General features: G+C 50.2%; 1 protein-coding gene across 6 annotated transcripts in view; it reads left to right on the top strand.

Moving 5' to 3' along the window:
- Window positions 1-12,496, top strand: part of MEAK7 (MTOR associated protein, eak-7 homolog) — a 29,032-nt gene extending 16,536 nt beyond the window's left edge. For all 6 annotated transcript variants that reach the window (XM_033219176.1, XM_033219178.1, XM_033219177.1 and 3 more), the window contains 5 exons: window positions 1,033-1,177; window positions 4,039-4,467; window positions 8,280-8,398; window positions 9,978-10,157; window positions 10,655-12,496. In XM_033219176.1, the coding sequence (XP_033075067.1) occupies window positions 1,033-1,177; window positions 4,039-4,467; window positions 8,280-8,398; window positions 9,978-10,157; window positions 10,655-10,768 (987 nt within the window). In that variant the 3' untranslated portion in view covers window positions 10,769-12,496. The remainder of the gene's footprint in view (window positions 1-1,032; window positions 1,178-4,038; window positions 4,468-8,279; window positions 8,399-9,977; window positions 10,158-10,654) is intronic.
- The last annotated feature ends 1,502 nt before the right edge of the window (window positions 12,497-13,998 follow it).

Below are 13,998 nucleotides of genomic sequence, written 5' to 3'. Positions count from 1 at the left end.
GAACAAAACAGAAACCACAAATAAAAACAGTTCAGCAGGCCGGGCGCGGCGGCTCAAGCCTGTCATCCCAGCACTTTGGGAGGCCGAGGGCCGAGACGGGCGGATCCCGAGGTCAGGAGATCGAGAGCATCCTGGCTAACACGGTGAAACCCCGTCTCTACTAAAAAATACAAAAAACGAGCCGGGCGAGGTGGCGGGCGCCTGTAGTCCCAGCTACTCGGGAGGCTGAGGCAGGAGAATGGCGTAAACCCGGGAGGCGGAGCTTGCAGTGAACTGAGATCCGGCCACTGCACTCCAGCCCCGGCGACAGAGCGAGACTCCGTCTCAAAAAAAAAAAAAAAAAGTTCAGCAAAACAAACTCGCACTCACACGGTTTCTACAATTACTGAGTGCGCTAACGGTAAGGAGAAATGAAGACCAGTTGGTTGTTAATCTTAAGTTTTAGTCGTCAGGAGAATTTTTAAGACAAAACCCCAATTCAGCTACTTTCCCAGGCTGCAGACTGCCCTCTGCCATCTTAGAAGCCGGAAAACCTCAAACTCTCCTTCTCTGTTGGAAGCGAGCAGCAATTCCAGAAAGTAGTTGCCTGCCCTCTGTCGTTGCGGAAACAGGAAGACTTGCCTTCGTTTTTGGAAGCAAGTAAAACTCAGCAAAATACACCTTAGATCTCAACCAAATTTGGGGAGATCAGGGATTTTCTGGAGAGGGGAGCTCCTGGGCCCCAGCAAATCATCCTGTTGGTTTGAGCGATGAAGACAGTAGGCATTGTGGAGCTGTCCATCCTCGGGAAGCCCTAAACCCGAACACTGTTGGGCTGAGGTCAGAAGGCCTGGACGAAGGCTTTGGGAAAACTTCTAGGCCAGCCAAGTGTATCATTAGAAAAATGAGTAACTACATACATTGCATGACCTTTCCCCACATTATGGCCCATCATAGTTGGCATTACAGAAAATTGCCATTCTCCATGTGGACATGACGGAGGTCTCAGGTTATGGTGGAACTGTTTTTAATGGTAAAATTGTGATCTTAAAGTTTACAGAGGATCTGGTTGGCTCTGTGGTGCACGTGCTAAGCCACCGACAGGAGCTGAGAGGCTGGACTGGGAAGGAAGCCCCAGGGCCCGCCCCTCGGGTGCAGGTGCTGGCTGCTCAGCTGCTCTCTGAGATGAAGCTGCAAGGCAAGTGTGCGTGGACTCGGTGATTTAGGTCTTTTGCTGTAGAGCGGTACCCGCTGTCTCCGTTACTGTAGCTGTGTAGTAAAGCTTTGAAACCAGAAAGCGTGAGGCCTCGAACCTTCTCCTAGGTTTCTAGTTTGTTGGCATATTTTTAAATAATCCTTCTTATTTTCCCAAAAGCAACAGTGATGTCCCCACTTCCATGACTGATATGAAGCATTTGTGCCTTGCCCCTTTTCCTTAGTCAGTCTAGCTAAAGGTTTTTCACATTTTTGTTGGTTCTTTTTGAAGAACCAGCTTTTAGTTTCATTAATTTTCTGTTGTCTTTCTAGTTTCTGCTTTATTTTCCCCAAGCTTTTATTTTCTTCCTTTTGTTTGCTTTAAATTTGTTTGGTCTTCTCTTTCTAGTTTCTTAAGGTAGAATATTAGGTTATTGATTTGAGATCTTCTTTTTCATATCAGCATTTACAGTTGCAAATTTTACCTTCCAGCAGTGCCTTAGCTGCATGCCATCAGTTTTGATAGGTTATGTTTTTATTTTCATTGATCTCAATATTTTCTTTTCTTTTTTTTTTTTTGGGGGGATGGAGTCTCGCTCTGTCACCCAGGCTGGGGTGTAGTGGCTGGATCTCAGCTCACTGCAAGCGCTGCCTCCCGGGTTTACACCATTCTCCTGCCTCAGCCTCCCGAGTAGCTGGGACTACAGGCGCCCGCCACCTCGCCCAGCTAGTTTTGTTTTTTTGTATTTTTTAGTAGAGACGGGGTTTCACCATATTAGCCAGGATGGTCTCGATCTCCTGACCTTGTGATCTGCCCGCCTCAGCCTCCCAAAGTGCTGGGATTACAGGCGTGAGCCACTGCGCGCGGCCTGATCTCAATATTTTCTAATGTCCCTTAGGATTTTTCTTTGGCCTATTGACTATGTAAAAGTATGTTATTTAATTTCTCCATGCCTATGAATGCCTCAGATTGCCTTCTAGTATTGAGTTTTAATTTCATTTCATTATGTTTAGAGAACATACTTTGTATGATTTCAATCCTTTAAAATTCATTGATACATCATTTATGGCCTATTATATGATCACTTCTGGGTAGTGGTTAAAGCACATGTGAGAAGAATGTGTATTCGGCTCTTGGGTGAGAAGGAGTATATATTTAAATTTACTTGGGATTAAAAAAACCTTGTGGCAGATCACATTGCAAAGCAGACTTGCTTTATAAATATGTTGCTCTTTTGTTTTAAAGCTAGATTTTAAAGTACAGCTTGAAAATAGGTTATATTTCAGAAATTAATTCAGATGAGGTTGGAACTTGGAAAGAATTTTAAAAGTATCAGTAATTTGTCTTATGGATAAACTGTTCATCTGTCTACAATTAGTAGTTTTTGTTTGTTTGTTTGTTTGTTTTTGAGATGGAGTCTCACTCTTGTTGCCCAGGCTGGAGTCTAGTAGAGTGATCTTGGCTCACTATAACCTCCGCTTCCTGGTTTCAAGCGATTCTCCTGCCTCAGCCTCTCAAGTAGCTGAGATTACAGGTGCCCGCCACTACGCCTGACTAATTTGTTTTTTTTTTTTTTTTTTGTATTTTAGTAGAGACAGGGGTTTCACCATGTTGGTCAGGCTGGTCTCGAACTCCTGACTTTAGGTGATCCACCCACCTCAGCCTCCCAAAGTGCTGGAATTACAGGCGTGAACCACTGCACCCCTCTAGAATTAGTATATTTTAAAAGAATCATGAAAATAAAAATTAACATTTATCATTGAAGTAGAGAAAGTTAATTCAGACAATTAAAATTATCCTTAAGGTTTCAAGTAATATATAGGTCATGAGAAATGAAACTGTTTGAAAAATAAATGGAAGCGATAGGAATTTCAAAATATCAGAAGTTGGGAAGTAGTTTTACATTTTCTGCTTAATAAAAGGGGCTTGAGACAAAATGTTATTTCAGCTTAGATTCAAATTTTTGCTAGGCTGGGAATTATAATCGCTGTAAATGGAGCCTTTGTGTCAGCAAGAGCTTAAAATGTAAAAGCTCCTCTGGTCCTTGTAATAACCAAGCCGGGCAGGTTCTGGCCTTACCTCCATTTTCCACCTGAGGAAACTGAGGCACGGAGGTGCAGGTCTTGGCATGGTCATGCTGTTCCTGAGCTCGAGTTTGAAACCAGCTTTGGAGCCCCAGGTGTGTGCTCCCACACTCTTACCCTGTCACCTCTTAGTGGGTGAGGGATGGAATACAGGACTCCAAGTGCTGTATGATGAAGCCTGATTAGTGGTGAATGAAACCCGCTCTTCCCAGATAAACTACAGGAGTCCCAGGAAGTGCCCTACCAGCCCCTTGAGTGGCTGGGAACAATGCCCTTCCAGTGACCTTGGCAGGACAGACGCCCTGTGATGTGCGGCTCCAGGTGTAGCATCTATTCCAGCCCCATTGCCAGGGCACCGCCATCTCGACGGGCTCCGAAATGCTGCTTGGAGAGGAGAGAAAAAGGTTGAAGTCGGATTGTTGAGATCAGTGCTGGCCAACAGACAAAGCAAGCCCCATGTGAAACTTTCACTTTTCTAGGGACCATGTTAAAAGGGTAAAGAGAAACAGGGGAAACTGATTCTAATAATTGTGTCCTAAATACAATTTTGAAATGTAATGAATATTTAAAAATTGAGATAATTTACATTTTTTTTCATACCAAGTCTTTGAAATCAGGTGTGCCTTTTACACTTCCGGTACCTCTCAATTCACACGAGCCTTGTTTTGTGTGCTCAGTAATTGCTGTGTGGCTCATGGCTCCCGTACTCAGTGTGGGTTTAGATGGCAGCTATACAGTGACATAACAGCTGCGCTAATGCTCACTGTCCCCTTCCCCTAGATGGCAAGAGGTTTCTGGGGCCCCAGTGGCTGGACTGTGACTGTGAGCGAGCCATGATCGAGGACTGGGTGTTCAGGGTCCCCCACGTGGCCATATTCCTGAGTGTGGTCATTCACAAGGGCTTTCTCGTCCTGTGCTCGTCCCTGGATCTGACGACCCTGGTCCCCGAGCGTCAAGTGGACCAGGGCAGGGGTTTTGAGAGCATCCTGGACATCCTCTCTGTCATGTACATCAACGCCCACCTGCCTCGGGAGCAGCGGCACTGCTGGCGCCTGCTCTTTTCATCTGAGCTCCACGGACACAGCTTCTCCCAGCTCTGCGGCCATGTCACTCACCGGGGCCCCTGTGTGGCTGTCCTTGAGGACCACGACAAGCACGTGTTTGGTGGGTTTGCCTCCTGCTCCTGGGAGGTGAAACCTCAGTTTCAAGGTAAGACTTGGTCACCTGAACCTGGAGGAGTGGCACAGCCTAGGCAAAGAGCTCTGGAGAGAGGGAGAGGATGGGAGTGCTAAATTTGGCTCTCCCATCTTCTCCAAGTGTTTCTCTAGACGCAGTTGGGGCGATAGGAAAATGTGATGCTGCTCAGTGGTGTTTATCACATCACAGTTCTTCAGGACAGACCGTGTGACCCCCAGTTTTCAGGTGAGGACACAGGCCTGGTTATTACACGGTGCTGGGTCTACAGGGCATGGGAGAAGTCAAGCCACAGATCCCTCGGAGGGGACTAGGAGATGCTGATTGGTTCAGATCGGATGTTTTCCTTCCCTGGGCCTTCCTGCCCCTGCCCCCACCACCACGTGTGTTTGCTTGTTGGAATTTGAAAGCTTTCTGCATGACCTTGAATGTACTGGATGAAAGGCTCTGAGTAAATTCTCCTCTTTCCCTTAAGGAATAATATTCTGATGAAAACAGTCCTTTAAAATTATTTAAAACACAGGCCAGGCGCAGTGGCTCACGCCTGGAATCCCATCATTTTGGGAGGCTGAGGTGGGAGGATCACTTGAGCCCAGGAGTTTGAGACCAGCCTGGGCAACATAGTGAGAACTCGTCTCTATCTTTAAAAAAATAAAATAATAAGGCCAGGCGCAGAGGCTCAAGCCTGTAATCCCAGCACTTTGGGAGTCCAAGGCAGATGGGCCACTTGAGGTTAGGCATTTGAGACCAGCCCAGACAACATGGTGAAACCACGTCTCTACTAATAGTAAAATTGGCATGGTGGTGCACGCCTATAATCCCAGCTACATGGGAGGCTGAGGCTTGAGAATCGCTTGAACTTGGGAGGCAGAGTTGCAGTGAGCCGAGATCACACCACTGCACTCCAGCCTGGGCGACAGAGTGAGACTCCATCTCAAATAAATAAATAAATAAATAAATAAATAAAAAATTTTTGAAACGTTGACAGACGCATCGCCCATCAGTGGGCTGTCGTCTGTATGCAAGAGTGGGCCACCATCCCCAGGGTTTGCCTTCATCATTCCCCCGTACATCCTGTATCTTACCCCGCACCTCTGGAATGGTCATCTCTCCACCAGGCAGAGGTTCTGGAGGCCGGGAACTGTGTCCAGGTGGAGTTGCCCCTGCAGGAGAACTTTCAGCAGAGGCTAGGTGGCATCTGGCTGGGACAGGTAGCAGGGGTCCCAGGTTGAGGGTTGGGCACCTCTATCTCCTAGATCGCATTGTTTCTAGGGTTTGATTTCTATCTAGGTTTCAGGATGTTCTAGATCTTTGTCTTAGTTCTGGGAATGGTAGGAATTCTCCCCAAATCAAAGTTTCCAGGTGCCAGCCCTGCTGGTGGGCCTTTCTAGAGACAGCGGCCTCAGCCTTGCCATGGCCACTGTCTTCTGCACACCTACCTTTCCCTGCCTCCGGCATGGGGCACCAGCCCAGCCTCAGGCTCCGGGGAAATTGCACATTGCTCTGCCTCACTGCACAGCTGAAGGCTTGGCTTTAGGATGTGAAAAGACCCTGAGCATCATGATCAGGTTAAAGCTGCTGCTACCTCCAGAGCCCTTAATGTTAGTTTCAGATGGACTCTGCTGGCTCTTCCTGTTTTATTAACAAGCAGACTCAATCTTCCTGAAGCATGTGCAAAAAATGCAGCGGCCAGGTTTTCAAACCTGAGTTCATTCTGTTGCAGTACGTGTCCATACTTGGGAAATAACAGCAGAGGGCAGCCTCGCACCATGTATGGTACAAATCCATGGACTTTGGGTCAAGTTCAGAGAGCGTGTTGTCCGCTTGTCCTGGAAATAATGACCTCTAATATCTGAGACTTTAAGTGATTTAATAGCTGTGGGGCAAACAATGAAGGCAAATGCTGGGGAAGGTGGCGTCCTCCTTGAGTATGGAGGGTCTTTCACTGTGGGGCGATGTGGCTTCGTCAACATTTTTAAAGGACTGTTTTCATAGTTTTATTTGAGGAAAGAAGAATCGATTATACGTAGAGCCTTTTTTGCTTGTGCTTTCTGTGCAGTAGTTGAAAAGGCCCAAGGCTTTGGACTGAACACAGGATTTTTGAGTCCCAGCTCTGTCCCTGGGCAAGGTGACTGATGAATTTTCTGGGCCTCAGTTCCTCAGAATTCCATGAAACCATGCTGTGTGGGCAGGCAGCTCCTCAGCGGCCGAGCGCCAGGTGGTGGCAGCATGCTTGAGTGTTGTTTTATGAGAATGAGATAAGGAGCCCTTGCTGTTGGCATGACTTTTTTTTTTTTCAGGTAATCATAACTCCTCAGGTCCTTGCCCTGTGTCCTGGGAAATGATGCTTCCCCCACCTGGCCTTCCCCATGGAGAACGGCCCTTGGGGGTGGACTGGCATCTGGGCCCACGCAGCCGAAGCCTGAACTCTGTGGCCCCGCCACGTTGCTCCGCAGTACGACAGGCTCAGGATTGCAAAGCAAAGGGCCGCGTAACTGAAGTCCAGTGCGGGAGGGTCGGGTGGGGCCAATACGGTCGGGTATGACTGAGCTGTTCATGGCGGCGTCTAAACCTGCTCTCAAGCCTCTGAGGCTGCTGAAACCCCAGTGAAGCAAGCCTCGGTCTGTAGCCCAGAGTAAAGTCCTTCTCTTAGCTGGTTCCGGTGGAACTTTCTAGCCTAACTACCTTCCTTCCTTCACCCGGCGCTCTCAAGCCCCACTGTTGCCTACCTGTCCCACACCTTGTCCTCATGGGGTCTCTTCTTCATGGGGGCCTCTGTTTCAGGGCCTCCCTCTTGACCTTGGAAGCTGCCTCCCAGAAGCCTCCCAGACCCTGATGGCAGAGGCCCCCCGGGGATCTTTCTAGATTGGAGGCCTTGGGTGGTGTCAGCCCACACTACAGACTGGGCCCTGTTTGCTTGCTCAGGGCCATCATCCTCTTCCAGCCTCCTGGTCTTGGTGCCCCCTTCTTATCTACATTCTACCATGGTGCCCATAATTTTCTTCCTGTGACTTCTTTCCCCCCTGATGACTAGCCCAACCCCAAATTCCTATGGGCAGCCTTCCGGCTTGTTGTGACACTTGTGTATGCTGGTGTCGGGGCGGGCAGCCCTTTCGGCCAAGTCCTCAGAACATGGTGGGAAGCGCCCCTTGCTGGGAACTCCGAGGATGAGGCCTGGCCTACGGCCGTCTCCCCAGTGCTGAGGTGCTTATAGAGGGAAGGAGTCTCTGAGACTGAGGACCCACACTTCCCAGAGCTTTGACTGGTACCTTTCTTCTAATGGCCTGTGTGCCCACCCCATGCCTGTGGACGAGGGTAGACGACCACCTTTCCCAGGCCGTGCTCCTGGGGGCAGCTCTGCACCCGCAGGTTTTCTCTCTCTGCATGGTATGTTCTTTCAGCCCAGGCTCAGCACTATGCAGCGTCCCTTGCCTGCTCGGGTAGGCTGTGCTGGAGGCCTTGGTCTCTGCGGAGTGACCGCCTGCTCCTTGCTCGTAAGCTAAAGGAAGCCTGTTCTTTCTGGCTTGGATGTGCTTGGCCAGCCTGGACTGACTCCAGACAGTGGGCAGAGTTGTGATCTCTGCTCCCCCGGCCAGAGCTAAAAGATGTCCCATTCCTTATTAGCTGTCCCTCTAATCCCTGCACCCCCAGCTCATCCAGCTGGGTCCCCAGCAGCTTGTCCCAACCCCCGATCTGCCGACACCTGGATATGGATGAGAGGGGTCTTGGCGGTGTTGCTTCCTGAGCCGCAGCTTTCTGGTGTTTCTGGCCCTCTGGGACTGGCTCAGACACTGACCCTGTTTGTTTTGTTCTCTGGCCACTTTCAGGGGATGACAGATGCTTCCTGTTCTCCATCTGTCCCAGCATGGCCGTGTACACACACACAGGCTACAATGACCACTACATGTACTTGAACCATGGACAGCAGACGATCCCGAATGGACTGGTGAGCCTGGGCAGAGCGTGGGGGTCTCGCCTTGGTGATGTCCCCCCACGAAGGTGTCAACCCTGAGGCTCAGCTCCACAGATCAGGGCAGGGCGCGTGGCATTTATCTCCTTACACACACCATGTCCAGTTCCTTCTGCCTCCAGGGCCGGTGCTGGAGATAGTGACAGCTGGGCCAGGATTTCCCTTAGAGAAGGATGTGGCCTCTGCTGGGGCTTCGCAGTGGTTTGTGTGCAGATGGCACACTTGGCCCCTTTTTCTGGCCCTCAGATGATTGGTTTGTGGCCTTTGAGGCTAGGGATAGTGTTAGCGCCACACCTGTCCCTGCACGTCACTGCCCTGCCTCATACCTGGGAGTTCTGGACTGAGGGGAATGGACTGCCGGCAGCTCATGAGACAGCATGTGGGGCCCTGGTTGGGGTGACCATGGCTCCTGTCCAGCCCTCGCTTCAGCTTGGTGACATGGCACTGGAAGCACAGGGAAGTGGGGGAGGCCTACGCCAGGTACAGGGAGCAGGTGGGCATGGGTCCAGGCAGGCCCCGGGGGCAGGAGCTGGGGCAGCATCCACGCCGACGCTCAACTTACTCCTGCCAGCTCCCCTGCCAATTTCTTTCCTCTGCTGCTTGACAGAAAGCTCTTACTGGGAAAATCCAGTCCTGTGTCTGCAGAGCTGAGGGCAGAGAAGGCTGGTCTGCTAGAGGGGCCAGTGTCCTTCCCAGGCTTACCACACTGATGCCCTGGAGAGAGGGAGGGGTGTGGCTGGGCCTCCTAGAACACCTGGCATCTTCTGGAAAGGGCGATCTGGTGGCGGCGGGAGAGAGGGTGCCAGCCTCACAGAGAGCACCTGGCAGGCCCCGGTCATCGCTCATCGTTGGCCGTGAGGGACAGAGCGGCTCCGACTGTCGACTCCGGACAGTGTGCTTGGGTCTCTTGTTGCCCAGGGTCAGAACTAGGGCGTGCCAGGTGTTCCAGGCCTACCAGGGACCAGAGGAGGTGCTCGGCAAGGCGAGGTTGAACAGCTCAGAGCCCAGCCATGTGACGGGGGGTGGAAGGCACAAGGGTACGCGTCCGCCTCTGCCTCCGGGTCTGCCTCTGCATTCTGTAAGCCACATACTCGGAGCTGAGTTTCCTAGTCTGTCTCGGGGTGAGGATCGCTGCCCGGAAGCGGGGGCACTGGTGCCCCCACATGGGGGGCTTGCAGTATCAGCTTCTGTGTTCCCTTCTCCCCTTATCTTAACTGGGTGGGGCCCTGGGCCCTGCGGGTCTCTTTCTATATATATATATATTTAACATTTTTAATTCTCTGACGTCACCTGTGCTTTCAGCAAGCAAATCCTGTTGAGAAAGAGCCATGGGTGGGTGTCTGGAGACATAGATGACTGTTCTAGTCACTTGGCATGGGATGCTTAAATGGCAGCATTGATGTTTCACAGTTAAGGAAAACATAGATGATGGCGTTCACACGCACCCGCCCTGTCTCAGGCTGGTACTTAAGGTGAGAGGCTGGCTCATGGTATTTGATGTCCACAGGCCCTGAGGAGTTGCTGATGCTGTTCTCTGTCCTGGCTTCCTTTGCAGGGGATGGGGGGGCAGCACAATTACTTTGGGCTTTGGGTGGATGTTGATTTTGGGAAAGGACACAGCAGAGCTAAGCCCACGTGCACCACGTACAACAGCCCGCAGCTGTCGGCCCAGGAGAACTTCCAGTTTGATAAGATGGAGGTGTGGGCGGTTGGAGACCCTTCAGAGGAGCAGCTGGTGAGTGGAGCCATCCTCTGCCTCCCAGGATGGCCTCTTGAGCCTGGGGGCCTTTCTCCATTTTCTTACCATTACCCCCTTTACTCTTCTGTCTGCAGATAGTTTCTCGCAAATTTGATCCTGGCAGCTGATGCTGACTTGGATGCCAGGAGATGCATGGCTGGAAGTCTTGTCTGGGATTTGTGGGCGGTTTAGTAGAGCAGCCCTGGGAAGCGGGGGGGTCCTCAAGTGCGAGCCAGGTGGCCCTTCATTCTGTCTGCCCACCTGCAAGAGGAAGGTCTGGGGTTCCTTCTTCCCTGGTTCTGCACCTGATTTGCTACTGACCCCTGAACCTCCTGTAATACCTCCTACCCACCCAGCCATTGAATCCCAGAGTGGGAGGGGCCTTAGGGGGAACCAGAGCCGATTCCACCCAAGAAGGCTGGAAAACTAGCAGGAAGCCGCTGCCTGTTGTTGGGCCATCATGGAACACACCCACCCTTTCTTCTCTTCTCAAGGCCAAGGGCAACAAGAGCATCCTGGACGTGGACCCTGAAGCCCAGGCCCTGCTGGAGATCAGTGGGCGGTCGCGCCACAGTGAAGGGCTCCGGGAAATCCCGGACGATGAGTGAGGAGCTGCCTGAGCCTTCCTGGATTCCTCTGGGTAGAGGGCACCGCCTGCAGCCCCTCTTCCCTCCCCCATGGTTTAACTGTAATAGAGTGCCACACGGGTCACAGCCAGGTAGTCCCAGCTGTGCCAACAAGACGCCCTCTGAAGCCATGTCCTGACTGATGGGTGGATCTCCCAGAAATAGACGTTTTTTAAATTTTATTTTTTGCCCTACAGGGTCACTCTCAGCATCTCTCCAAGAAGTCTTAAGTGTTAAATTAGTAACTCAATCTTATACTTCGTTCTTTTTTACCAATGAAATCCTAAGCAGCTGAGACTTTTCAGACCCCTGCTGGCATTAGGGAATCCCGCTGGCATTAGCGTTTGTGGGGAGTGCAACCTCTCTATTGAGGAGGGGCTTCCTCCCGCTGAGGTTCACATGGCCTCACTCAGGCCATCCTGTTAGAAGGTGGGACCTGATGGTCTGTTCTGACGGGTAAGGGACAGAGGCATCTGGATGAAAATCTCGACGCTTTCTGGGAACAGCTTCCAATGGCATGGGAGTTCTGTATTTAAAAGCATGAACTGTCTAAAATGGGGAAATGGAGGCAGGAGACTGAGGTAACATGGTCTCGTCGTGGCGTGAGTCTTCAGAAGTTGTTTGTAATTAAGGTTCCACACCCAGCTCTCTCAGCTGTTTTTAAATGAATGTGTGTCATGAATAGATGGGAAAGTTGGGAGATCTGTCTACAGAGAAGCAAAGTTGTGGTTCTCTTGCTAACTTCAAGGTGAGGGACACTGGGCGCCCTAAGTTTGGGAGCTTGGTTGATAAATACATACATGGTCCATTCCATAAATCAGTGGTGAGTGACTGGCCTGGGTTCTAGACCTCTGGGAACCAGCGCCTGAGTCCCAGCTGTCTAGGCCTCGGTGCTGGCCTGGGTTCTAGACTTCCGGGGACCGGCGCCTGAGTCACAGTTGTTGGTATAGCCATTTGCCCAGGGCTGCTCGCAAGGGGGATGATGGAAAATTCAGCAGTGTAAACTCGCTTTAAACAAGCTCCAGTGATCCCGAAATGCTGAATATCATGTAGGTGGGTTGTTGGGTCAGCAGAGCTGCCATCTGCCCACGTCTGGAAAACAACACATGGTGAGTCACCAGTTGGCCACGAGAATTCTCCACTTTAAAGGCACTGTGAGCTTGTCTCTAAGATACATACCTCTGCCTTTTGTCTTTTGCCATAAGCTTTGACCTGTTGTAGATCTGATGAAAATACAGCCTCTTATTATATAGTTCGCCTTGATTATAAGCCATAGTAAATCGAGCTGTTCGCATTTTGCAGGCCCTGCATTTTCTACTAGGAGGTTCATCGAACCTTCCACTTAGCAATACCCCGACTCAGGCAGAATGCCTTGTAAATTAGCCTTCAAAAGAAAAGTGCACGCTCAGACAGTGTGTGGAGGAGCAGGAGCGTGATGCAGACAAGGACTTAGTCATGACTGAGTTTCCTTGGCCGGTTTTTAATGGCTTGTGGGGAACATTGTAATCTTCTGAACTGACATGTTGGCAGATGTAGACTATTAGGATGCTCAAACATCTCTACCATGAGTCCAAGGAATTTAGGTCCTTATTATCACTTTGTTTTTGAATGTTTTTTATAAAAATGCAACTAAATACCTCGCTATTAAACTGCCATGATGCCTCAGTTAAAAAAAAAATTAAAATAAAGGTCTGTCTGTCTGTGCCTGGATGATCGATCCTTCATTGCTGCTTCTGCCTAGGCTGCCGCAAAGGTTAGGACTTTGTCCACTCACATACTTTCTACCCTGAGCTTGTTCTAAGGAGAGTGCAGATCACAAGTGGACCTGCCTCCAGGCGGCGCACTTAGAGAAAGGGCACTGGCCCGGGCTTGGGAGCCTGGGGGATGCAGCTCTCTCCATGGGCTTCTCTTGGTGCATGGTCTGCCTCTGGGCACTCAACCTTTTTAGGATGTGTGCAGGGCTGGGGCCGGCGGACCTGACAACACCTTACCTGGCTCTGAGAAACTTTTAATCCTAGTTTGTACAAGTGAATAGTTTGTTCTTTTGTGAAACCAGAGTGATAATTCAGGTTCTAAGGACTAGAGGCCTCCCTACAAATGATTTATCAGGGGCCTAGAAAGTGCTAGAAGGAAGAGGTTAAAAAAAAAAAAAAATTGTCCACGTTGCAAACTGTTATAAATGATTGCCACATTTGTAAGCTATTATTTTTTCCCACCATATTTTTTAATTAAAAAGGCTGGGGCTGGTCATGGTGGCTCATGCCTGTAATCCCAGCACTTTGGGAGGCCGAGGCAGGTGGATCACCTGAGGTCAGAAGTTCGACACCAGCCTGACCAACATGGAGAAACTCCATCTCTACTAAAAACACAAAATTAACTGGGCATGGTGAGCTACTCAGGAGGCTACTCAGGAGGCTAAGGCAGTAGAATTGCTTGAACCAGGGAGGCAGAGGTTGCGGTGAGTCGAGATCGTGCCATTGCACTGTAGCCTGGGCAACAAGAGTGAAACTCCGTTTCAAAAAAAAGCTGGTTGTGGTGGCTCACACCTGTAATCCCAGCACTTTGGGAGGCTGAGGCAGGCAGATAACTTGAGCCCAGGAGTTCAAGACCAGCCTGGGCAACATGGCAAAAACCTGTCTCTACAAAAAAATACAAAAATTAAGTAGGCGTGGTGACACATTCCTGTGGTCCCAGATACTTGGGAGGCTGAGGTGTGAGGATCATTTAAGCCTGGGAGGTTGAGGCTGCTATGGTATGAGCTGTGATTGTGCCACTGTACTCCAGCCTAGGCAACACAGCAAGACCTTATCTTAAAAAAAATTGTGTACCTGGTTTAGAAAAAAAAGATAAAAGGATAAAGCTTAAAGTCAGTCATCTTCCTGCGTCTTGTCCAGCTATTTTCCCTCCTGACAGGCAAACGCACTGATGCAAAAATCACGCAGGTCTCCTCCCTGTGACTTGGTGCACACCTGAGCGTCACCGTGGTTTACCCACTGATGCATCCTTTGCTTTCTTTTTTAAAGGGAGGTCCGTATCCACCCACCTGCCTCCCTCTTGTCTTTATGGACAGCATGATGTCCCACCTTATGGATGTTCTTGGGCCTAGCATTCCACCGTCCCCAGCTGCGGAACATTTTGTTTGCAGCTAATCATTGTCACGAATATCGTTTATGTGTGCCTTGGTGTGATCGTGTCTGTGGGATAAACTCTTA

The sequence above is a fragment of the Trachypithecus francoisi genome, unplaced genomic scaffold (assembly GCF_009764315.1).
Source record: "Trachypithecus francoisi isolate TF-2019V2 unplaced genomic scaffold, Tfra_2.0 Lachesis_group10, whole genome shotgun sequence".
Classification (NCBI taxonomy): Eukaryota; Metazoa; Chordata; class Mammalia; order Primates; family Cercopithecidae; genus Trachypithecus; species Trachypithecus francoisi.
Note: the sequence above shows the minus strand (reverse complement) of the source record. Positions and strands in the feature narration are given on the sequence as shown.